We start from the raw sequence: 25,358 nt of genomic DNA on the forward strand, positions 1-25,358 counted from the left end.
AGCCCAACTGCCTGGGTTTGTGCATTGCTAGGGGTTAACCCCCTCCCTTCCCTGGAGCCATGGGAAGGAGAAGCCCATCCTGTCACTTAGTGTCTCTATGAAAACCTCCAACCTGGCGCGTGCCTATCATCTCAGCACTCAGGAGGCGGACCGTGGGAGGCAGTAAACTCAAGATCAGCATGGGCTACACAGAAAGACCCCGTCTCAGGATAAACCAACAAACAAGAAAGCAAAGCTGTCTCAAGAGAATTTACATGGGCAGAAACTATCCTGGGCTAGCCTTGGTTAACATAGCTAGGCTAGCCCAAGCCAATCTGCTCAAGACTGTCCCAGGTCCACTAACCCTAACCTAGAGCATCCTAGATGTCCAGTTTTGGGGCGATCCTGGGCCTCTTTCTTGAGCTATCTCAGGGTTCTGTTGGTTGTGAGCCTAGCCTTTAAGGGCTGAGCTATCCCTCCAGCCCTATCTCAGGGTTCTTTAAGGAGGTGGGTGGAACACTCTAGACACTGCCTGCTGGCTCCTTGCCTGATTGGTGCTCTGATACAGTTGGGTCCACAGGAGAAAGAGCTACCTTTGTCTATTTCCCTCTGTCTGGGGCACCTGGTATGTCCCTCTGGAACAGTTAGGTAACTCTCCACACCCAGCCCAACCCCACTTCACATTCCAACCACCCACTTCCCCCGCACGGCGACCTGTGGAGATTGGGTTCCTTAGCCGCTCTGTCATTAGCTCCTAATCCCACCGTTTCTCACCAGTCTCTGTTCTCTCCCTAATCCCTCTAATGGCTGGGAAGGAAGAGAGGCCAGGGTCCTTCTAGGAGATGTGGTTCTCATAGGAACTCTGAGCCCTTCTGACTGGACCACAAATGTGCCAAGCAACTTAGTGTGTAGGAGCCATCAACGGGACTTCCTGTGATGGTGGGCATGGTCGGCCCCAGTTAACCCGTGTAGTAGTCATGACTCCTGTGTGAAATAACAGCATAACTGAAGCCCGGGTTGTTGTTTTTTTGTCTGTGTTTCCCGGTATAACCTAGACTGGCCTCAAACTCAAGAGCCTTCTGATTTATCTCCCAAGTACCGGGATCACAAGTGTGTACGTGGCATTCGAATGCTTGTTGATCACCAGGGCGTGCACCATGGCTGGTAGGCCTGTGATTTTAATTGAATTCTCCCCCAACCCCCTTTCTTTCTCTGGTATTGGAGAGTGAGCCCAGGCCTTAGACAAGGATATGCTGGTCTCTTACCATTGAACTGCATTGCTCTCAGCCTTCTTTTAACTTTTTATTTTGAGACAGGGTCCCGGGAAATTTGATCAGGATAGCCTTGTATTCACTCTGTAGCCCAGACAAGCCTTGAACTTGTGATCTTCCTGCTCAGTGTCCCAAGTAGCTGAGACCAGCAATTACTTGAACTTTAATTCCTCCATGTGGCTTATAGCTAGAATGATCACTTTTAGGGAAGTCATATCACGTGCCAAGTTGAATTCGGAGCACAGTGTGTCTACTAGACTTAGGAAACTCCCTATAGGAGGTGTGCACCATTGTTTAGCATATTCTACAGATGCGGGGCTTGGAGAATGAAATGACTCATCCAAGGACTTGACAGTCCCACAGCCTCGGCTCCAGGAGCTTCACACTGGTTAAGGATGTAGGAGCCAGAGGGGTTGAGGATACAGGAGCACAGCCCACAGATCAGCTAAACAGGGCTCACAGAGACTGAAGCGACAATCATGAAGCCTGCTTGGTCTGTGCTAGGTCTCTGTATACACGCGGTGGTTGTTTACCTAAGGGTTTTCGTGAGTGAGCAACATGTCTCCCACTCTTCTGCGTATTCTTGGAACCCTTTTCCTCCTACTGGGTGGCCTCATCCAGCCTTGATAAGAAGGTCTGTGCTTGGTCTTACTGCATTTTGTCATGCCATGTTCGGTTGACATCTCTGGGAGAGCTGCTATTTTCTTTAGGGAAACAGAGCAGTGGATCTAGGGGGTGATTTAGAGAGGACCTGGGAGGAGTGGAGGGAAGGGAGGCTGTGGTCAGGACGTAACGCATGAGAGAATAAGTAAAAAGAAAGAAAAGAAAAAGAAGGGACCCAACACAGAGGTCACCCAATGTGAAGTAGCATATGGCTGCTCATCTCCTAGTGGCCAGGAAGTTGAAAGAGGGAGGGGGTGGTGGGGACACAATACACTCTTCAAAGGCTTCTCCTCCATGAACACAACTCCCTGAGTAGGCCCCGCCCACTATCCCATTCAGTGTGACCTTGTCAGTTCTTTGACGGCTGATGAAGTTAATACCTGGATGTTCCAACCATCTCTCAATAGCATCAGCTGGGGCCAAGGCCTTCTGCACATTGGCCTTTGGAGGGGGACTGCGAATCTAAATATTAAAGAGAGTGAGCTAATCTTGGGGGAAGCTGCAGGGATTCTGCGGAGAGCGCTGGGCTTCCCATTTGCTAATCACTTCCTCTGGGTTGGGAGCTTCATGTCCTCATTTGTTCTCATGGAAGCGGCTATAGGTGGCCTCGTTTCCCAGCCAAAGCAACGGGTATTCACAGAGGTCAAGGGACCTTCAGAAGTTGTGCAGCTACAACTGGAGCTCAGCTTGTCTGATTGTGCTACCTGTTTGGAACTGGAGCAAGCCCCAGCCCTGTGCCCCATCTTCCACCCCACCCCAAGATAGCTGGAAGCTACCTACACACACACACACACACACACACACACACACACACACACACACACACACACACTGGGCTGCAGGGTAGGTGGAGTCAACTTGGAATTTAACGTTCCCTTCCTTTGAAACAAAGGGCCAGGGGAAGAGACCATCCGTACACACCCAGAACTATTCTCCCCAGGTAAACACCCCCCAGGTTGTGTTGAACAACTCCTTTGCCAAGGATTCAGGGGACCAAGGCGACAACCACAACATATACAAGTAAACACAGGTGTGGGAGTTGGCAGAACTGACTCACCTCACCCAAGACCCCCTAAGTTTCTAGGCAATGGTAAAGGGCTGCTCCCCACCAACTCCAGTGTCCACACTCTCCTGCCCACCTTCCCTAGGCAGATCATGCTTGAACCAGCTAAGAGAGTCTGCAGGGAGTGCAGAGGCTCCATGTGAGCAAACGTTGCTAGCAAGAAGCAGGCAGGAGAGAGCTCAGACCACAGGAAGGAGAGGCGGGTGGGGGTGGGGGTGAGGGTGGGCGTGGAGGGTGCACATGCACCCAGTGTTGTTCTGTCACACCCTCTGGCAGTCCATGCGAGGCTTTAGTACCTTGGACAGATTTATTTATTTGTTTATAATTTTTTCCAATGCTAGGGATCAAACCTAGGGCCTAGTGCATGCTAGTGGGAGCTCCACTAACTGAGCTTTTGCCAAGGAAAATGGAAGAAAATGTTAATGTAACATGATCCACACAGGCACTATAAATGCTTTTTCTTCATATACAGATCAGTGGTGTTTTAGCACCCTCATTGGGTTGTGTTAAATGTCTAACCTAACTGTAACAAAGGTTCGGAGGTTGCTTTGGCTAAGAAGCATGGAGGCCTTTGATGCCCAACAAAAAACTGAAAGGATAAACATGTGGTGTCTCTACTCTCTTTTTGTATCTGTCTTCTTTGCTGCCTTAAATGTTGGGTCAGATTCCGGCTCATCTCTCTCCACAGTTATGTTTGTTTAAAGTGTCTGTCTAGGGGCAGGAGAAAAGGCTCTGTCAGGGCACCTAAGTATGGTTCTCAGCATCCATTCTGGGCAGCTCACAAGAGCCCACAACTCCAGCTTCAGGGAAGTCTGACCTTTCAGGTCTCCAAGGACACCTGCACTCATATGCACATACCCTCACAAGGACACACATGTGTGCACACTGTGGGAAGCTGCCTTTGTAGGGCTGCAGTCGGAGCCAGCCCACCAGCCCAGGGTTCGGACCTGAGAGGGGGAGTGTGGATCAAAGAAAAGCTAGCTGAAGGGGTTAAGAGGCAGAGACACAGGATCGATGTTGGGAGAGCCATTGAATCCATACTGAATGCTGAATGCACCCTTAGTTTATTCTTTAACAATCTTAAGTATCCAACCAAAAGTGGGGACAATGGCAGAGGACTTTTATTATCCTGTATAAGGGGCAAAGAGACTTACTTCCCTTAGTCCTCCAGGTATTTGGTAGCCACACCTGCCACTCAGACCTTAGGGTTGAGAATAAACACACCTGGGCCCAAGTCTATTGTTACTTAGATAGAGACCTCTGCTAATAAGGCCAAAGCATCCTACAGCCACCAAGCTACGTCTTATAGGTAATAAGACAGATTTGAACTCTCTGAACTTGAGGCAAGATAAAATGGACTCCTTTTCATGGGTCCTGACACACACATAAAAAATAAATCTTGGAGAGTCTGCCTAGAAACTGACAACGCAAAGTTGATTTGCCTTAAGTAAGGATGGCTGTGCCCCTCACCCAAAGTGTCAGCAAGTAGCCGAGTTAGAAACCAAAGCTGCCCAATCGAGGAAGAACAATCATATCCAGGGAAACCAACTCTCCCTTTCAGCAATGAGAGTTTTTAAAGCCAGAAGACCCTCCAGGACTTAAACTGAAGCAATGACCAAGCAGACTAGATCCCATGTAGCCCAGGCTCTTCAGAACTGGTTATGTAGCCAAAGGACCCTGAACTCCTCCTGACTCCTTCCTAGACCTCCCAAGTGCCAAGATTACAGGTTTGTGCCATGCCCAGATAATATACATTTGTCTTCCCCACCTCCAAGTTTGTTATTGCCTTGTACAGCCTCAAGCTCTTGTTAGCTCCTAGAAGATGGGCTGGTAGTTATCCATCTCCCAGTATGCTCACCCTGCATCATAAAATCCTTTCATCTCACCAGTACTGTGTGTGAACATGTGTATATGTGTATGTGTATACATATGTGTGCACAAGTGCACTCACCTGGTGTGTGTGTGTGTGCATATGTGTAAGCCAGAGGTCAATTAACAGGTATCTCCATCTTTTTTTAAAGATAGGTTCTCTGTGTAACAGCCCTGGCTGTTATGAAACTCATTCTGTAGACTAGACTGACCTCAAATTCACAGAGATCCTCCTGCATCTGCCTCCTGAATGCTGGGACTAAAAGCATGTGCCACCATCACCTGGATTCCCACCTTATTCTTTGGGATAGAGTCTTTCTCACTGGAATTGGAGCTTACTGTTTTATCAAGTGTGGCTGGCCAGTCAGCTCCCAGGATCCTGCTTTGCCCACTCAGTGCTGGGGTAACAAATGAGGGTCACCATGCCAAGCTTTTAACTTGGGTGTTAGTAGTCCAAATCTATGCTTACACAGGCAACACTTCATCTATAGAGTTATCCTCCTAGGCCCCTACATTTGATTTTTAGGGCAAATGTTCAAATATGGTCTTTTGGGACCTCCTGGTCTAGGACTCTAGTAACACATAAAATTTACATCATCTTTTTCCCCATCCCAAATCTCTGAACCTATCAACAACCATCCCCCACTTCCTCTGCCCTGTCCCAGCTCCTGAAAACCAAACGTTCTAGCTCTGTAGATTTCCCAGTTCCAGATATTCTGCATGAATGGAATCCAGAATGCATTGACCTTCACTGACTGGCTTCTTTCATTTAACATGATGTTTCTGAGGTTCCCCCAAGTTACATCGTGTATCAATGCAGTCAGCGACTCATACCAACATTCCGTCAACAGCCTAATGCATAGACCACGATAGTCCCAGAAGGGTGAAATGGAACAGAAAAACAGAAAAGTTCTAGAATTTTTATTTATCTTTATGTATATCAGTGTTTTGCCTGTCGGTGTGAGGGGTCAGATCTTGGAGTTACAGACAATAGTGAGCTGTCATGTGGGTGCTGAGTATTGAGTCCAAGTCCTCTGGGAGAGCAATCAGTGCCCTTAACTGCTGAGATATCTCTCTAGGCCCCCCAATCCTAGCATTTTACATACTTTCCTACACTTAGACATAGTCAGAGATATACATACTTACCTGTATATTACACCTGCTTGCAGTGCTTGTACAGTTGGCCTGTTTGTGACCTGACTGCTCCATCTACGTCTGTATAAACTCCCTGTCAAGTTCACAGTAAGTGAAGCTGGCACTGCGGCCCTCATCAGCGTGGCTCTGCCTCCTTACTTCCTTTCTCCTTTTGTTTTCCAGAGAATCTTGCTGTGTAGCCCTGGCTGTCCTGGGACTCACTCTGTAGACCAGGCTGGCCTCGAACTCGCATCTGCCTCCAGGTGCTGGGATTAAAGGCGTGTGCAACTGTGCCCCTCTGGCTCCGTTGCTTTTTATGGTTGAACACTGTCTCATGTGGGACAGCATCCATGGCTCTGTCTGTTGGTTGGTGGACAGGCACTCGGGCGCCTTCCACTTTCGGTTTGTGAACCATGCTGTTAGGAAAATGTTTTTGTACAAACTTAATGGGGACATATGCTTTCCAGTCAGTTGAGTTAAATCCACAAGAATGGACTCATTGGGTTGAACACAGACTGTCATGCAAGGCAAACACAGTGCTTTATAGTTCTAAATGGATGTGGTTCTTTTCTAGTTTCTCCTCATCGTCGACAATATTTGTTAGTTTTTGTCTTTATGTAAATTCTTATTCTGGCCATCCAAGTAGCTCTTAAGTGATTGAGTTCTGGGCTCAGGGCATAGCTCAAGCAGGTGGGTTACAGGACTTGATAGATTCAGGTTGTCGGGTGAAGCTGGGGCAGGAAGGAGGGTTGTGGCAGGTCACAGAGGGCCTCGTAAGACTTGTGTGCACACACAGGGGCACTTGGGGAGCCAGGGAGGGACTTACACAGAGAAATGCGATCCAGCTGTCATTTCGGGGACATTTATGGCTTTTGGAGTCTGGGTGGGAAGACAGCAATGGTCTTCTAAGCTGGAAATAGAGGTGACAGGGCAGGGGAAGACAAGGTCCTGTTAGAACGAGCTCCCGTGACAGGGTATGAAAAGTGGGATTAGACCCCCTCTTTCTGCCACTTCCAGCAACCTCAAACAGTTGGGGCTGGTGGGCTTGGCCTCCCGGACCTGTGAGATATGGAGGTCCTTCAATTGCATGCCCAGTGAGCCGAGGTATGTGTAGCCCAGCACTGCTCCCTGGTGGAGGGACACAGAGGTCACAAGGCTGAGGGAGCAGGTCTCTACCTGGTTGGCCTGGCTGCTCTTTCTATGAAGCGACCAAGCCTCCCACTTCACAGGCCAGACGGACCCAAGCCTGTGGGGTTTTGTTGTTGTTTGGGTGGCTCAGGGGATTGAACCCAGGACCTTGCACATGCTAAGCAAGTGTTCTACCACTAGGCTGTATCCCTGCCCAGTTCCTCAAGTTCACATCTTGCTGTCTCTCCTTTTTTTTTTTTTTTTTTCTTCGAGACAGGGTTTCTCTGTATTGTTTTGGAGGCTGTCCTGCAACTCACTCTGTAGACCAGGCTGGCCTCAGACTCAGAGAGCCACCTGCCTCTGGGATTAAAGGTGTGTGCCACCCCCCTGCTATTCTGTCTCTGTCTCTGTCTCCTTATGTTGTATCTCAGGACAAGTCACTTCCTGCCCCAAGCCAGATCTCCTTTCCTGTAACCATCCATAAGGCTTCTTGTCACAGACTGGCCTGGGCACCCGGTACATTGGGAGTGAGCTGGACTTTTTCTGGAACTCCATGCCTCCCTCCGGCCCACACTGAAACCCACACAGTCTTCCTTCATAGAGGAAATGGCCAAGTCAGGCCGGTCCTCTCAGAAGGCAATGGGGGCACGTGGAGTCTGCCCCAGTTTGCCATTGGATGCGGGCTTTGCTCAAGGCGCACCCTCACTTTGCCGAGCCTCCGTGTGCTGGCCTGTAAAATGGGACTTCATCTCTGCTTCAGGGTGACACACAAGGAGTTGTGTGAACTGTGGGGGGCTGGGCTCTGCTTCAGGATGACACAAGGAGCTGTGTGAGCTGTGGGGGCTGGGCTTAAAACCTGCCCTGAACACCAGACTGCTGTGTCCCTTTCAATGTCATGAGCTTGACTGGGAATCTGGGAGTGGGTAGGTAGGGGAGCCTAATTGCCATAAAAGCACCCCTATAAGTGTTCCATGTGCCTTCTTCCAGAGGCTGTGAGGACTTTCTTTAGGAGGTGGTTGGGGTAGAGTAGGCCTTGCCTCTATCCCCTAGATAGAGAAGGCCTTAGGATCCGTAGCACCTTATTTGAAGTGCTTGGATGTATAACTTCCTGTCAAAAATGCTGCCCACCCCTGACAAACTGCACACTTACAGTCATTCTGTAACTTACATCAAAGTGTGATTTATTGACAACCATTTAACTCTCCTGACTCTCCTCTGGCCCCAAACACCTTGTGGCCACCCATATCCCATTCCTCACCCTAGAGGTACGTCCCTATGTAATTATCCCACCCCAAGTCCTTCTGTGGTCACTTCAGCAAAGCTCACTCTTTCCTGGGCGTCCCCCACGAATTTGGTCCCTGCCACCACAAGACACCAGAAGACAGCATGCACGTTTGGTTTCTGCTCAGCAAGGTCACTTCTGCCCCCCTCAGTGTGGACAGGCTTCCAGTGGGCGGAGTTCGATCAGCTGAGCATCCTTACTGTCCCCAGGACCTGCAATGCCAGACACTGGACAGACGCTCAACAAATGCTAAAGAATGATGAGTAAATAAGTAAATGAAGGCACAAACCTTTTTTTTTTTAAGAAATCAGGGTTTTTTTTTTTTTGGTTGGGGATGCAGCTCACAAGCAGAGTGCTTGTTTAGCATGTGCAAGGACATGACACAGCTCCAGAAACACACGTGCACACAAAATCAAAACTGACACTCTATAAGGGGTGTCCAAGTTGGAACTACAGGCTGCATGAGGTTCAGGGTCTCTATGAATCTGGATAAACACAGAATCCCTGAAATTGCATGAAATGTTGTGTGGACGTGTTCTGTGGGTTTTTGGGTTGTTTTGTAACTCAGTTGGCATGGTTCTCAATAAGGAGCTTTGTAGATGACAGCATTGTGTTGCAATTTCAGAGAGTTGGACCTGCCTGCAAGAGTGAGGGTTCGCTGAGGACACATGACTTCCTGGGCTCTCAATGCCCCGTCCACTTGCCAGGCAGGTTCGGCCTCACTTCCTCAGGTGACCTCTGTGATCATTGTTTAACCACGAGGCATGTGCCAGCTCTGGAATCCGGAGCCTCTGGTGCCTGCTGCCCACCCTGTGTCCTCTGATGGAAGCATCAACTCTCCTTGTGCACAGGGCAGGTCTGCCTCCGTTACCAGCCAGGAAATACTAGTGAGGCTGTACTAAAGGGAAGACTGGATGTGGGTGGTTAGGACAAGGGTCAGGGTTCAAGTCCAGAAGCCTTTTATTTTAAGGCCACGTTGAGTCTCTCTGAGTACTCATCATGACATGAAGTGAGATGGATGAACTCAAGACAGTCCTAATCACTGTTAGTGACAACCACCTCAGTCTGCCAAATGATGTGGGGAAATGACCCCAGGAAGCTGGAGTGCCTCTGGGAGACTGTATCGCCAGTGCAGGAGCAGTCCTGGACTTGGAAATGCCTTGTGACTCTTGCCTGACAGTTCCAGGCTCTCTTTGGATCCAGCAAAATCATAGAATTTCTTTCCTTCTTGTCAATCTGCTTAAGCTTAGGCAGGGATTTCTTATGGCACTGCCTCTTGGCCTTTCTCCCCTATTCAGACTCTAAACCTTGACTGTAAATGGTCCAGGTATAGTGGCTGGGGGTTACCCTGAAGAGTCCCCTCATCTTCAAGACTTCTTGATTTCCTCCACTAACATCTCTTTAATAATGAAGACATCTAGCAAGCAGAGAAAATCAAATGATGGCGTTTGAAAACAGGAGAGGGGCCAGGACCTGGCTTCTTGTTCGGATGGTGCCTAGATGGTTGCATCTGCTAAGGTTTCTAGGATGATGGCACTTTGAAACAAGGACTCCCTTTTCAGGAACATCTCACTGTTCACTTCCTGGGTTTTGGCCAGCATCATAGTAGGACAAAGAAGGCCACCAAGTGATCCTAAAAACAGCGTCTGAGCCTCCCTACATGTGACATAGGTCTTCTGTCCCAACCAGAGACCCAGGCAGAAGCAGTGCAGTACAGCCCAGACTCCTAGGCCCCGGGTAATGGCTCCTCCCAGTCTGTACAAAGAGGCACACTGACTCAAGCTTGGCAGCATCTGCTCTGATGGAGCAATGGTGGACTGGCTGACTACCTGCAGAATCCAGTATGGCCAGTCTTTGAGATATTACATGCAGCAGCTGTCACTGGCTAGCGCCTGGGGAAGGGGCATTGGCAGCTGCCTTTCAACTCTCTCGTTAGAGACACACAGATGTGTGGAAGGCTGGAAGGTTCTTCAAGAAGCATGTTAGAAGTCAGGATGAACCCCCAGGATGATTCACCCTGCACTCCACTTCTGTTATCTCTCTGCAGCTTAGCTTTGGCTCTGAACTCCACTCAGGCCAGAAATAAAGACAGCTGGGCATAGTGGTGCAGATCCCAGCACCCAGGACACTGAAGAAGGCAGATGAATGCATGGCCAGCCTGGGCTACATGGTGAATTTGAAGATGGCGTGGCAGGGGCAACTGCCTTAAGAAATGGGAAATAGTCAAACTTGAGTATTAGCAGGATCCTAACAGGTGTGCATGGGGGCGGGGAGATGCATGTGCACGTGTGTGTGTTGTGTGTGTGTGTGTGTGTGTGTGTGTGTGTGTGTGTGTGTATTTCTTCACTGGACTCAACACCCTGCTCAACCTTGTCAAGCTGAGTGTGACTTTTCCTCAGATGGTCCCTTGCCACATCCTGCCTCCCAAAGGCAGCAGAATTTAGAGAGGCCTTGATGCTGTGTTGGAGCTGGGGCCTCACCCCTCCTCCACAGGCTATCCAGCTGCCTCCAGCTGGCCCTTCCATCCTTGCTGACCTCCGGTTGGAGAGAAACCATCCCTGCAGCTGTGCTTCCTGTGGGGGACAGGACATATGTTTCAGGTACTGGATCCCAGCTGGGATACCAGCGTGGCTGAATCCTGGGTGAGTGTGTGTCTTCAAGAGGACAAGAACAAGGACAGGGTCCTTTCCTAGTGCATGTGTGGTGTCAGCCTCAGCCTCATTCTCTAGGTACAGGGAATGAAAGTGCTGGTCTGTGTCTAAGTGGTCCCCTGGGAGGCTCAGATAGAGACGGGGCTGGAGATCTCTGAAGCACTTTCAGCACCACCCTGCCTGGCCTCGGGAGGGGCAGTGGTGTGTGAAGGAGCTGGATGGAGCAGGGTCAGAGGCGGCCAGAGTCTTCGCTGTCCTGAGAAGGGTTCGTTGCCCTGAGGCCCTGCAACTTCTCCTCACAGGCCTTGTCTGGGAGCAGCACCTCTGCAGTGTAGCCAACTTTCTTGGCATGCAGGAGGCTATAGGTGTTGTCGAAGCGCAGGACATCTGCAAAGACAGGGAAGAGAGAGACGACGTAAGCCCAGCTCGTGAGCACTCCTGGTGATGCTGGGAACTGTGCTGGCCAGGCCCATGGGTAAGACCCGAGTGTCAGCCACTGCCCTGACCCCAACCCCACTGCTCATGACCACTTCCCGGGAGTGTGGTGACCACAGTAGGGGTATGGCCCCCTGTAGCACCCAAGCATTACACCGTCACTTCACAGCTCCCTGAACCCCTCTTCAGAGCAGCCCCAGAAGAAAGGATGTCATTCCCATCACTATGGTTTGGGCAAGCGTTCCTAGAAGAGCCATGTGTTGAAGGCTTGGTTCCCAGGTGGCACTGTCAGAAGGTGGTGGGCACCTTGGGAGGGGAGTGACATGGTCTCTCTATGCTGGCCTTGAGCTCCTGACCCTTTTGACTCAGCTTCCCCAGGCGCTGGGATTACAGGTGTGTGCCAGCACCACGCCTGGCTTCTTCCTTCCCTCTCCTTTGGTCCCCGGTTTGAGATACTGGTGCCTTTGCTCTGAGTGCTCTCGTCCTGGTGTGCACCCTCACCAGAGCCTCAAAGCAATAAACTCATTGGATCTTGGGCTAGAATCTCTAGAACCGTGTGGTATGGTATTTTCTAAGTTAATTGCCTTGGGTATTTTGTTATAGTATAAGAAGTTAGCTACAGGTACAGTCCTTGCACCCTCCCTGAGAATTGGACATGAAAGAAATCCTGAGGGGTCTGGCTTTCTTTCTTTTCTTTTTTCTTTTTTTCTTTTTTTTTTTTTTTTTTTTTGGTTTTACAAGACAGGGTTTCTCTGTATTGTTTTGGAGGCTGCACGACCAGCCAGGCCTCGAACTCACAGAGATCTGCCTGCCTCTGCCTCCCGAGTGCTGGGAGTACCACCACCCGGCCTGGCTTTCTTTCTATCACAAAGACAACTGCAGGAAAACCGGAAGCTCTTACAGACTCCGGCCTTTGAGCAGGTGAGGCTCCCGTCCTCAGGCACCATGTGGGCGTTGTAGCGCTGGCTGGGCAGCACCTCAGTCATCTCCCCCGCCTTCTGCCGCTCCCCCATCCTGGTCTTTAGGAAAATTCCAAAGCCAATGTCCCCACCGTCTGATGCAAACTGCCACCTGCAGCGAAGAGAGCCCACTGACAACCTCCTGTATGGACTGCGAGGCCCTCCCAGGTGCGCCCAGGCTGGGTCCCTACCTGAGCACACAGCCTGGGAACAGGATCTCGTTCTCCACCTGGTGGGAGGAGCCTCGGCCCACAGCCACTGTGTGCTCATAGTGCAGCCTCTCCTGCCTGCACAGGTAATAGCGCTTGGGCACATCGCCGCCATGGTTGATCTGTGAGTCAGCGGTGGGTAAGCTGCTAGTCCGCCACATTGGAGTCCTCCCTCCCCATCCTCCAGGCACTCTGTACCTTGGTCAGGCACTTGGGGTTACCATCAGGATCAGTCATGGTCCCCCCAAATTCCACAGGCAGCTGGTCAGGGCTCATGAACGTGAGCAGCTCCTGTTTCCAGTTATCTGTGTGAGGAACAGGGGGCTCTGAGGGGTTCTAGGAGACCAACAGAGAGCCGGTGGGGAGGATCACCTGCTCCTCCACTAGTCTACTCCTCAGAGCACTCTTAGGCTCTTAGGCCATCCGGAACTGGAAGTCCAGCTCTGTGCTCTGCTGAGGCGGGTCAAAGCCAATGGCTGCGGAGAGAGGATCTCCCAGGAGAAGGGGGTCTTCGGCAGCACCCTTTGCTTTCCAGACAGGCCCAGAGCTGTCCCCGGCTGGAGGCCAAGGGTCAGTCACTCACCTCCCAGAATCACTATCTTCTTTTGCGTCACCTCCCCCATGAAAGACTTGACCAGGTTGAAGGCCACTGGGAAAAGCCTGGGAGCTGAAACACACAGAACGCCACTGGGAAGCTGGACCAGAGACAACTTCGGTACATAAAGGCGCAGCCAAGGCGCTATGCCAGGCGGGAGCTGTGCGGATCCGGATTCTGCCCTGCCCTGCTGTGTGAGCGCCAGTGAAGGACTTACACCTCTCTTAGTGATGTTAGCTGTGAAGTGACTGACTGCATGGTGTCTGGACCTCAACGGTCCGTGGTGTCCCTTAATCTGTTGTAGGGTGTTGGGTGCAAGCTGGGTCCACAGTCAGCAACAGTGGGTAGCCCTTCCTTTTCTCACTCAAGGTTTTGCTAGGGGACCTCGGAGTCCTTTTGGGTGAGGGTGGGTGGGAGACTTGTTTTAAGCATCCTGCCCCACCCCAGGGATACTGCTTACTCACCGAGCACTTCCTGTGCGGCGGGTTTTGTGTGCAATCTTCTCATTTACTATCCTAACTATCTGGGGGGTGTCACGGTGTCCCCAGTTCACAATACAGAAAATCTGAGTCTCGGTGAGATGAAACTGACTTGCTCAAAAGGAGAGGGCTAACGAGGTGTGGTCACCTGAACCCAGGGAATATAGGATGGCCATGGAAGACAGGGGGCATTCTTGCTAACAGCGTGGCTGTGGTCTAGTCTACACTGAGGTGAGTAAGAAGACAGCAGCGAACATTTAGACACCTAACATGGCCGCAACATGCCAGGGCAGGGGTTTGCATATTATAAAAACAGCAGCCTACGAAGGAATGGAGTGAAAAACACAAACGAAAACCTTATTCTTCACAAAAGATGATTTTGAGAAGTGCTAACCCAAAGGTTTATTTTCTGTCACCCCCACCCCAGTCTCCCTTCCCCGGCAGGGGTCACCTCAGTCACAGACTCACCTCGAATAACAATTAAATTTTTCACTGTCTCAGGATAATTTGCTTCCAAGATGGCAAAAAACTGTGAAGTCAAGTGACATTGGTCATGACAGCACCCAGCACCCTGGATGCCCGACTTCTGCTGCTGCTGAAGCAAGAGGCCCACCCCAGCCTTCTCCATAACATGTGCACCCTCCTCTGGGATGTCCTTGCTCCTCATCCTCCTTCTAGGGTGGTCCCAAGGCCAGCGTCTCAGGTTGGCCCACGGGTCCCCTGGATGGGGAGTCGGGGTGGGCTGTGGGCTCCTCTTGGCCTGGAGCTGCTCTTGTCTCCTGCCTTACCTGCTGGTAGACCTCCACAGCTGGCTTCCACAGGTGCCTCAGGCTCAGCCCTTCCATATCAAACACCATCACCATCCTCTCAACCTTCTTGCCCAACTGCAGGGACAGAGCAGGCACACTGGTTAGGTCACTGACCCACACGGGGCTCCTGGCCAGCTGTGTGTTCTTGCCACCCCTGATAGGGAGGCCTGGCAAGCCCGTGGCTTGCCCTGAACAAATGGTACTCATGTACAGTGTGAGGAGATGTTGGGTCTGAGCCCTGCCAGAGGCGGTATCATCACAGTTTGCTCAACGCTATCACCCAGAGCGTGCTTAAAGTGCGATTCAAGGCCTGGCAAGATGGCTCAATGGGTAAAGGCGCTTGCTTCTGAGACCTGAGTTCAGTCCCTGGGACCCGCATGGTGGGAAGAGAGCCAATTCCCAGAAGTTGTCCTCGACCTCTGCATGTGCCCCACGGCACGTGCTGGGCTCATATTGCCGATTCACAAAACCAACAAGGCTGCCTTCTACATTGGGTTCGCTCTGAAAGATGCAGAGGTCAGAGGGCAGCTCAGGGGCAGGAGATGAGACCTGGGAATGTGAAGGCCTTCTTGGAGTAGAAGCCTCACTTTTGAGGGCCCTCTCTCTTTCTCTCTCTCTCTCTCTCTCTCTCTCTCTCTCTCTCTCTCTCTCTCTCTCTATCTGTCTATATATATATATATATATATATATATATATATATATTTCATTTGGTTTTCAAGACAGGTTCTCTGTATGTAGCCCTGGCTGTCCTAGAACTTTCTCTATAGGTCAGACTGGTGTGGAACTCACAGAGATCCACCTGCCTCTGTCTCCCAAGTACTGGGATTAAAGGGATACACTACCACAAAATATATAATGTTTATCTCTCTGTCTGTCTGTCTATCTGTCTATCACGTGTGGCAGATGTGTGTGTGCAGGTGCATACCAGGGTGCCTGTCTGGAAGTCAGAAGACAACTTGTGGAAGTCAGCTCTCTCCTCCCACCATGTTAGCTCCCGTAACAGGACTCAGGTTGTTAGGCATGCTTGCAAGTGCCTTCACCCTCTGAGTCATCTCAGTGGCCCTAGGATTTCATACATATTTTAGTAACACTGTAGTATCGCCTTGAGTCCCATGGGGGATGCACAGAGTCATGGCTTGGCTATCAGTTTTCATAGTTAGAGGATCTACAGTAGTGACTATCTTTTTCGTAAGTAAAGCTGGCTGGCTGTTCCAAGAAACCCTGGGAACAACGCTAAGGGTTCTCACTATGCCTATGGTCAGTGTCAGGGCTTTTCCTGTGGGTGCTGGGAATCTGAGCATGGTCTTTATGCTTGCTCGACAAGCATTTTGTGGTCTCAGCCAGAAGAGAAGGCATTGGTGACCTTACCACAGGCCAGCACACACACACACACACACACACACACACACACACACACACACACACACACGCACGCACGCACGCACGCACGCACACACGCACACACACACACACACTCGCGCGGAGAAATCAAAGTGGGAGAAAAACATACTGAGAGCTGGCAAGAGTTAGACAAGGTGCTGTTCTTCCCTGGGCCTGGAGTCTCCACCTGGTCACATGGAGGCCGCCGCGCCCGCTGCCTGAGCCCCGCTGCTCACCTTTTGACTCTGTAGCTCACACTCACGCTGAAGCAGCTCACAGACTTTGATGCGCTTGCGGATCATGTCCTGCTTGGAAGCAGACATCAGGAGCCCCTTGGGGTCCATTGTCCCAATGATGTCAAACCACACGGGGCAGCCTTCATAGTCATAGCCACACAGACCACCCGAGTCATAGAGTTGGATCACCTGGACAAATGGACAAAGTCCTGACTCAAAGCAGCCCACACTGTGCCATCGGGGAGAGGGCATCAGCAGCAGGCTCAGGGATCCAAGGGGCTCACCTCTGGCGGCTGCCATGCGAGGATGTGGTCTAGGCCCTGCTGATTCCGGAACTCCACATGCTACAGAGACACGCAGAAGCTGCAGAAGCTGCCTGTCTCCAAAAGCCTCTGCAGATATTGGGGACAGGAAGCCAGGTCTCCCTGCCCACAGCTACAAGACTCTATCAGAGCACCCTTAGGCTCCACAGAAGGGGGATGGGGGTGGGAGATGGTGCATGGGAGGAGTGACTCAGGCTTTGTTCAGAAAAAGATCCAGGAGGATGGAAAAAGAAACAGGAGAGGAGACACTCTTTGCAGGCCAGAAACCTGGGTTAGCGTGAGGGGAGTCAGGACGCAGGGGGCAGGGTCCTACCTTCCGGAGCATGTCTTCAGATTTCTTAAGGTCAAAGTTCCGAGCTGCAAGAACATGGGAAGGAGAGGCCAGAGCTAGAATGATCTGGTCTTGGGAGTTCAGCAAGATGGCTTATCAGGTAAAGGAGAGGCACTTGCCACTGTTAAGTCCTAAACACGAACAAATGGCCAACTGTGTTGGTTTGAAGGAAAATGGCCCCCAAAGGGAGTGTAGCCTTGTTGGAGTGGGCGTGGTCTTGTTGGGGGAAGTGTGTCACTGTGGGGGTGGGCTTTGAGATCTCATATATACATATATATATACACATATATATGTATGTACATATTCAAGCCACACCCAGTGAGACAGATCACTTCCTCCAGCCTGTGCAAGATGCAGAAATCTGTTTCTTTTCTGCACGCCACCATGTCCCACCATGATGATAAACTGTAAGCCACCCGCCACCATGTCCCACCATGATGATAAACTGTAAGCCACCCCATTAAATGTTTTCCTTTAGAAGAGTTGCTGTGCTCTTCACAGCAAGAGAAGCCCTAGCTAAGACACTGACCCAGGTGTCCGTTTAACATATCAGAGTGGACCTGGCTGCCAGGCTCTCCCAGCATCCCTGGGTCCCTACCTGCTACAGGGTACAGCGTGCCTACCCCACCCCTACCTAAAATTTCTCCAGTCCAGGGACTGTACTGCCCTTCCCTGTCTTCCCTTCCCTATATAATCCAGACATTTGGTTACCTGACCCTTTCCAACTACCTTGTGCCCTCTGGCCTCTCCGACTGGCTCTGGCCTCTCCCTGTCCCTTGCTCCTCACATGGCTCAGTCTGGTCATGTCCACTGTGGACTCTCCCAGATGTCCCTGCCTCTGGCTATGCTTTCCCTTTTTTTCTTGTTTGTTTGTTTTGTTTTTTGTTTTTTTGAGACAGGGTTTCTGTGGCTTTGGAGGCTGTCCTGGAACTAGTTCTTGTAGACCAGGTTGGTCTTGAACTCACAGAGATCTGCCTGCCTCTGCTGGGATTAAAGGCGTGCGCCACAACACTCAGCTTATGCTCTCCCTTTTATCTACAATAAACTTTCTCCTCCACCATACCTAGGAGCAGTCATGTCCTTTCTTTTTTCTTTCTTTCTTTCTTTTTTTTCATTCAGTCACCAGGCCTGATGAACTGAGTGTGATCTCTGGAACCCACATGATAGAGAGAAAAATCAATCAGCAAACTTCTGTGGCCTCCATATGCTTTGGTTGCATGAGTACTCCCATCTCCCAATAAGCAAACAAACGGATATAAAAATTATTTTAAAGTTAGGATGAGCTGGTCCCTAGAGACATATGAGGACAAAATTAGGGTGTCCTCACTTTTCCTTATAGCCTCAAAATACACTTGGGGTTGGGAATCTATTTGTGCATCTGTTCATGCAGGTGTGTGTACATGAGTGTGGAGCCAGAGGTTTATGCTGGGTGTCCTCCTTGGTCACTTTCTCACTGAACCTAGAACTCATCAGTTGGCCAGAATAATGGCTGACCAGGAAGCCTCAACCATGCTGGGTCTTGCTCTTTGTATAGGAGCTGAGAGAAGAAACGTGGTCCTCAAGTTTGCTCAGCAGGTACCCTCATGAACTCAGCTGGAACTACAGGTTTGCCTCCAGCCCACGGGTATAGTCTATTTCAGAAATGCCTTGGCAGCTTCCTTTTGTTTTGACTAGCTTGCTATCAGATTTCCCACTGATGGAGCCGAAATGAAATGGAGCATCACAGATGTTCAAGTAGAAGGTGACTTTCCTGCCAGACAGGAAAGTCACTAGCTCAGCCTCCACCATCTCCTGTGACAAGTTGTTCACTGCATACAGGCAGCCCACTCACTCCTCAGCAGCTTCGACTGAACCCAACCTGTCTCATGAGGGCTCCAGTCCCATCGACACAGGCCAAACAAATACATGCGGCTGTTTGTCAATGTGGGCACCACACCCTGAGAACCAGCCGCTGCGGTTACAGTCTGCCCTGTCTGTGTGTTCATCAGAGTTACCTGCATCGGCGCTGGCCCATTGGATGGTCTGTGATGATGGGACCAGCCATCTCTGATCTAACATACAGTTAATGACCAGCAGAAATGGAGCCAGTGAGATGAGAACCTGCAGACTTAATATAATTTGGGCAGTTAAATATGTCTACAGACTACCAAACTGAATACGGCAGTTCTAAATATATTAGCATTTAAAGGTTTGTCTGTCTGGTGTGTCTGGATCTTCTCTGTTCCAAGTTTAAATTCTTGGAGTTTTATAGGTTTAGCTGCTGGTTTGAGTAGAACCTGAGTTTTCACCAGGCTATTGCTTCAGATAGGAATACTACCAGATTTTTGTTGATCCTGTTGGCTTTTTTTTCCTGAAAACATAAAACTGTTTTAATAATAAAATTTTAAAATGATTTCTAAAAAATAACTTTTAAAAACCACAGAAAGAACAAAAAGAGAGGGATAGAGTAGTCTTTGGGTTGGGGCTTCCTTTGTGTAGACCTGGTGACATCATATTTGACTCAGCACCTTGAAGACAGGGATCAATACCATGCCTAGGACAACACAGAAAAAAGCAAGGCTGAGAGACAGGCTTCTCACAGATGCTCTGCTAGCACAGTGTGGAGCTGGGGCTCAGCTACAAGCCTGTTCTTGTCGACAACTGTTTAAACCATACGCATGTGTCCGCTGTCTGCGATGAGTCTTGACTTTCTCCTACCTCAAGTGCAAACTCTACCCCATGCAAAGTAGTGGGTTAAAAGCATTTTCTCCCCAGCCTTCCCCCCACCCCACCCCAGCCTTGGTGCCATTTCTGGTATTACTTTTCCAGACTCCTGAGACTTCCAGAAGCTCCTTCTCAGCCATTACTTTAATTCACTGCTCAATGTCCCCAGGGACTGAAGGCAGACCCAAGTCCCAAAGACAGTGTTCACTGCTGCCTAGTTCAAGGCCAAGCAGGGGAGGCCCTAGGGCCTCCCAGGTGTTTACTCTGTTGAAGCCAAAGGCACTGGGGTAAAAGTATTAAATCAGAAATGACACAGAAGAGAGAAAGAAGATGCCTTAGGGCAAGCTGTCTAATTAGGCTGGCTAACCAGCAAGCTCTAGTTTCAGCAAGAGGCCCTGCTCTGTAAATACCGTTGAGGGTGATTAAGGGAGGCACCAGGCAGCAGTCTCTGGCCTCCATGTGCTTCCTGCCGCCCCCACGCCTTTCCTCTCAGGGTCATGGCCTGGTTCAGTCTGGACCCTTCTAGATGCTCTCTGCCTGTGCTCTCCCTCACGAATACAATAAACCTCCTCCTCAACCCATACCTAGGAGCCGTCATTTCCTCTTTTTTTTGTTTTTTGTTTTCATTCAAGTGACTTGTGTCTTCTCTGTAGACAGAGAGACTAAGGCTCAGACGAGTCTGTGCTGTGCATTTATGGCAATGAAGCTTAGCTTCTAGCTGAGAGCAGACTCACTGGAAGCCTGTGTCTCAGAAGGGCGGTCCTCTGAAGGGCCCCACCTCAGCTTTTTTGTTGTCTTGTTCCTTTCTGTCCTTCCCCTCGATTTCTGCCTTCCTGATCCCTGTGACCTCACCTCGGAGCCAGCGCAGAAGGAAGTAGTCATCAGCTTTGGGCAGGCTGGGCAGCACATCCTGGAGGTTCTCCCGGAACTAGGAGGAACAGGATGGACATGACAGTCACAGTGTTACTGGGCCCTGACAGCTGAAACCAGGTAGGTGTGGCCCCCTGTCCTCAGCTGGCCAATCAAGAGACAAGCAACAGTAAAAAGCTGACAAAAGGGAGTTACTCGATGTGGCCACATTGGAAAGAGAAACAGATAAAGAGGCCCAGTGGTCCCCTACACACAAGTGGTTCTGGAATGAGGCTTAAGTTTAAACAAAGTACAAGAGGCATGCATAACTGAGCAGTCCTAACAAGGGGTGGCTCTATCCACCACCCACCTGTCATGTTGGGACTATAGTCTGTCTGAGGAGCTGTTAGAACTGTGTGAACCTTTTCTTGGGAGACAAGTTCCTCTTCTGGCTAGTGCCAGAGCCTTCCCCGAATAAATACCAGAACTCTAGCCTTTTCTCCCTCAATTCTGGGTGGTTCTGATGAAGGCTAGCCTGACGGTTCTAGAGACATTAACCCAGAAATTGCATCCAGATGGTCTGGAACAGAAAAGAGTTCCTTTCTCTTATCTTCAATTTCCTCCTTTGTGAAATGAAGGTAATGTCAAATTTGTCCAATCAAAGGCTTGAATATGTTTAAAATAAACATGTAAACCAGGTTTGGTGGTGCATATCTGTCACCCCAGCTCTCAGGAAGCTGAGGCAAGAGGATCAGGGGTTTGAGACAAGTCTGGGCTACATATGGAGTACATGTCTAAAAAAAGAAAACCTACGGGACTGAAGAGATGGCTCAGCAGTTAAAGACTGGATATTCTTCCAGAGGATCCAGGTTTGATTCCTAGCGCTCACACGGCACCAAGCATGCATGTGATGCACATATATACATACATGTAAAACACCCATAAAACACACACACACACACACACACACACACACACACACACACACAGCCTTCTATAAAGCTGGACCTAGTGTCCAAGAAGCAGAGGTAGTTAGATCTTGTGAGTTTGAAGCCAGTCAAGGCTAGGTATCTCAAATCTCTGAAAAGTAGCACTAATAATTGTTTAGTTTTTGAGCCAGGGTCTTACTATGTATGTAGACCAGGCTGACCTGTCTCTGCCTCCCAAGTGTTGGGATTAAAGGTATATGCCACCATGCCTGGCCAATAGTAATAATCCAAAAAAAAATGAGAATAATTCCACTTTGCTTACATCATTAGAAAGGAATATGTGAAGACAAACGACCAAACCTGAAGGTAGAAAGTCCCACACGTTAACAAGAAGGCCATGAGGCCTTGGGACTGATAACCCACAATGCTGTGTACAAACGTTCACAGCCTGACTCCTAATAGCTATTCTGTAAATAAGTGGTGCTCTATAATTTCCTAAAGTCAGCCCCAGGGGCAGCTACCGACCCTCACCAACAGTTTACTTGTGACTAAGCAAACTTCCAGTCAGCTGCTGAGACAGGCCAACCTCGGTCAAGTCATACCTTCTTTGGGAGTACGCTGTTGTCACAGTGTGGCTGTGCATTTAACAGACTCTCCTCTTTGGCCTTTTTCTTTTTGGTAAATCCATAGCCTTCATGTACCTCACCTGTTGCTGTCATTCAGATAGTCTGGTGCTAACAAGGGTTAAAGCATGAATCCCAGCAGGCAATGGGAGGGTTCACATCCGAAGATAGCTGCAGCCCCAGGGACCAGAGGAAGTCTTGTTGGGGTTGGAGGGTGTGAGGGGGAAGAGTGCCCCTTACGAAACAATAATGCTGCACCCCTCATCCCGTCTAAGCAACTGTTCGCTCAGCCTGGAGAAAAGCCACTGTACAGTGTCACATGAAGACCGTGTGTCTGGAAGTGTGACCACAGTGTCACATGAAGACCGTGTGTCTGGAAGTGTGACACAGTGTCACATGAAGACCGTGTGTCTGGAAGTGTGACACAGTGTCACATGAAGACCGTGTGTCTGGAAGTGTGACCACAGTGTCACCTGAAGACCGTGTGTCTGGAAGTGTGACACAGTGTCGCATGAAGATTGTGTGTCTGTAAGTGTGACCACAGTGTCACGTGAAGACCTTGTGTCTGTAAGTGTGACCAGTGTCACATGAAGACCGTGTGTCTGGAAGTGTGACCAGTGTCACATGAAGACCGTGTGTCTGGAAGTGTGACCACAGTGTCACATGAAGACCGTGTGTCTGGAAGTGTGACACAGTGTCACATGAAGACCGTGTGTCTGGAAGTGTGACCACAGTGTCACATGAAGACCGTGTGTCTGGAAGTGTGACACAGTGTCACATGAAGACCGTGTGTCTGGAAGTGTGACCACAGTGTCACATGAAGACCGTGTGTCTGGAAGTGTGACACAGTGTCACATGAAGACCGTGTGTCTGGAAGTGTGGCACAGTGTCACATGAAGACCGTGTGTCTGGAAGTGTGGCACAGTGGTCCACGCTAAGCTCAGGAAGACTCTAGAAGGAAATGATGCTATGCGTAGTCGTAAAGAGCTCTGGTCTACCCACAGCCTTTCCCTTCTCCTCCTTTCTTTTCTTATAGTTTTTAAAATAGCAAGCATTTGTTATTTTTAAATGATGGTGAGCACAGGATGGCTCACAGGGCTCTCTCACAATCCACTCCCAGAGGCCAGATGTCTAGTTCCAAAAGAACCCTGTGCCTGGTGCTTCCTGAGGCCATCAGTACTGGGAGGCTGGCCAGACAATGCCACTGCTCTGCTAAGGGCCTCTCTCTCACCTGGAGAGCCTTGGCTGAATTCCCAGCTCCCCTCCTTCACCCAGGACTGTCATTTCTCCCTGTAAAGTCCTTCCCCATGGGAGACATTTCAAACAAGCCATTCATGTCTTGTTCTTTGAGGGAGTGTTGCTAGGTTCAGCTGGTCTTGAACTTGGCAATCTTCAAGCTTTTGCCTCTCAATGCTAGGATTCCAGACTCAAAGCCTCCAGTGCCTGGCCTTCTGCCACAAATCTCAAGCTTCCCTTCCAAACAAGGCTGAGTGTGAGCGTGGGTTGGACTCCTGAGGCCTGGGCCTTCCCTTCCCAGTAGCCCTTCCCTTCTCCAGGTACAGCCTGCAGGATTGCTCTCAAAATAAGACCCCCTAGCCTTCTATTTTTCTGTGATAATTAAAAGTAAACAAACACATCTGATAAGAACAGTGGAAACCCAGGCAACAGAAACCAAAGCAAACCGAACTGTCGCAATCTGGGCAGAGCTCTCTGGTCTGCCTGGCAGTATAGCCACAGGCCGGGAGCAGAGGCCAGGGCTGGGTGGTGGGGCACGCTGTGCTGGAAGGCTGAATTTACACACACACACACACACACACACACACACACACACACACACACACACACACACACACACACACACCATGAAGTAACCCAGAGGGAGGGAGAGGAGGGGTGCAGCGTGCAGCGGCCTTGGAGCAGTGCTCGGGAGGCACTGGGCTTCTCCATTCAGTCCCCACACAGTGAGTGCTACAGCCAATGTGAGTTCAGCTCCTGCCCTTTTCCGCCCGCCTCACCCCTTACCCTGGCCAGTGTCTCCTGTTGCTGTGGGCTCAGGTCCCCAACTTGTCCGCTCATGGTGCTCTCCTCCGGCCTCAGCTGCCACCACCCTGGCCCAGTTATGCCTAGCAGGTCTGATGCTGGTCCCGCCCCAAGGGAGTTTCTGCCCCGCCCTACCCAGTGCTCCCTGGGTTTTCTTTTTGTTTTGTTTTGTCTGCCCAGGTCATCAGGCCTACCCTATGGGGCAGAGGGGTGACTTGACCTCAAGAGGTAGGTGTCCTGAGAGTCTGAGGTGGCAAATGGCATTCATCTCCAGGTCTTCACTAGATCAGGGCTCTGCCACTCAGGTAGCGTGGGATGTAGGTGTTGGGGGTGTTAGCCTTGTGTTCACCTAAGGACACATGCATAGGAGCAGGCTCTTCAGAAGTGAGGATGTCACTACCCCAGAGTCCTTTTGCCTAAGGAAGTCCCCTTTCCCTGACCTTGAACACAGGCTGGGCTCCATGTGTGTTTACTGGCCAGGAGGAGAGCCCTCATGTGCCAAATGGCTCAGCCCTCTAGACGTTGAGAAGGGTTAGGTAAGATGTGCCTCCCGAGTTAGCAGAATGTTTGGTATGTCACACTCACTGTTAAGGACACGGTTTCAAAACTGTTATGAAGGCTCTCAGTAGAGCCAGGAGCTACAGGATGGCCCAGGTGGTGAATCCCTGAGAGGTACCACAGCCAGAGTGACACATGACAGCCAAGGAGTGGGTGTGGGGGGGGGTGATTTCCACTGAGTAAGCTGATCTCGGAGAGTAGGGTGAGGAAACACGGGCTGCCTTGGCATGGATTTTCTGGACAGCAGGTGGCCAGGGAGGGGGGAGGAGGCAGTGGAAACAGGCCACTGAGACCTTTCCCCTCTGTCCTCTCGTGGGTCAAATCAAGTTCCAGATATAAGGTGACCAAGCATGGGCTCATGTGAGACGGTCGCCCATTGCAGATGCGATTGGTCACCAGCAAGTGTGGGCTGTGCTAAGTAGAAGCAGCAAACTGGATTTCAATGACTTAGTACCAGAAACAGCTAATACTTTATTGTTTTTGCTACTGATTATATGTTGATATGATAGTTTCAGATATACTGAAATATGTAAAATACATAAAAAAAAGAAGACAGGTTTTTATGCAGCCCAAGATGGTTTTAAACATTCTACATAATCAAAAGGAATCTTGAATTCTTGGTCTTCCTGCTGTCACCTCCCCAGTGCTGGGAGGACAGGCAGGTGCTACCATGTCTGGTGTGCTGGCTAATTTTATGTCAACTTGACATATGCTAGAGTCATCATAAAGGAGGGAGCGTCAACTGAGAAATGCCTCCATCAGACTGGGCTGTAGGCAAACCTATAGGGCGTTTCTTAAGTAGTGATCAGTGGGGAAGGGCCCAGACAATTGTGGATGGTGCCATTCCTGGGCTGGTGGTC

General features: G+C 50.2%; 1 protein-coding gene across 1 annotated transcript; it reads right to left on the reverse strand.

Annotated features, from left to right (window-relative positions):
* Positions 1-8,267: 8,267 nt before the first annotated feature.
* Positions 8,268-24,065, reverse strand: LOC101836694 (SEC14-like protein 4). The gene is made up of 12 exons (XM_013112530.3): positions 23,923-24,065; positions 20,352-20,427; positions 16,779-16,822; positions 16,427-16,486; positions 16,143-16,331; positions 14,506-14,601; positions 14,186-14,246; positions 13,227-13,310; positions 12,842-12,948; positions 12,626-12,765; positions 12,377-12,546; positions 8,268-11,427 (listed from the first exon to the last, which is right to left on the reverse strand). Exons 1-12 carry the CDS (start codon positions 23,974-23,976, stop codon positions 11,270-11,272), a joined length of 1,239 nt encoding a protein of 412 aa, XP_012967984.1. The 5' UTR covers positions 23,977-24,065; the 3' UTR covers positions 8,268-11,269.
* Between the last annotated feature and the right edge of the window lie 1,293 nt (positions 24,066-25,358).

This window comes from Mesocricetus auratus, unplaced genomic scaffold (assembly GCF_017639785.1).
Source record: "Mesocricetus auratus isolate SY011 unplaced genomic scaffold, BCM_Maur_2.0 Super-Scaffold_100006, whole genome shotgun sequence".
Taxonomy (NCBI): domain Eukaryota; kingdom Metazoa; phylum Chordata; class Mammalia; order Rodentia; family Cricetidae; genus Mesocricetus; species Mesocricetus auratus.

What these genes read in the sequence shown, in the direction of transcription:
- LOC101836694 (XM_013112530.3), bottom strand. Translation starts at nt 23,976, where the DNA reads ATGAGCGGACAAGTTGGGGACCTGAGCCCACAGCAACAGGAGACACTG. An exon ending in CTGAAGACATGCTCCGGAAG is followed by an intron (nt 16,487 to 16,778) that starts GTAGGACCCTGC and finishes GTGTCTCTGTAG; the next exon opens with CATGTGGAGTTCCGGAATCA. An exon ending in CTGTGGAGGTCTACCAGCAG is followed by an intron (nt 14,247 to 14,505) that starts GTAAGGCAGGAG and finishes TTGACTTCACAG; the next exon opens with TTTTTTGCCATCTTGGAAGC.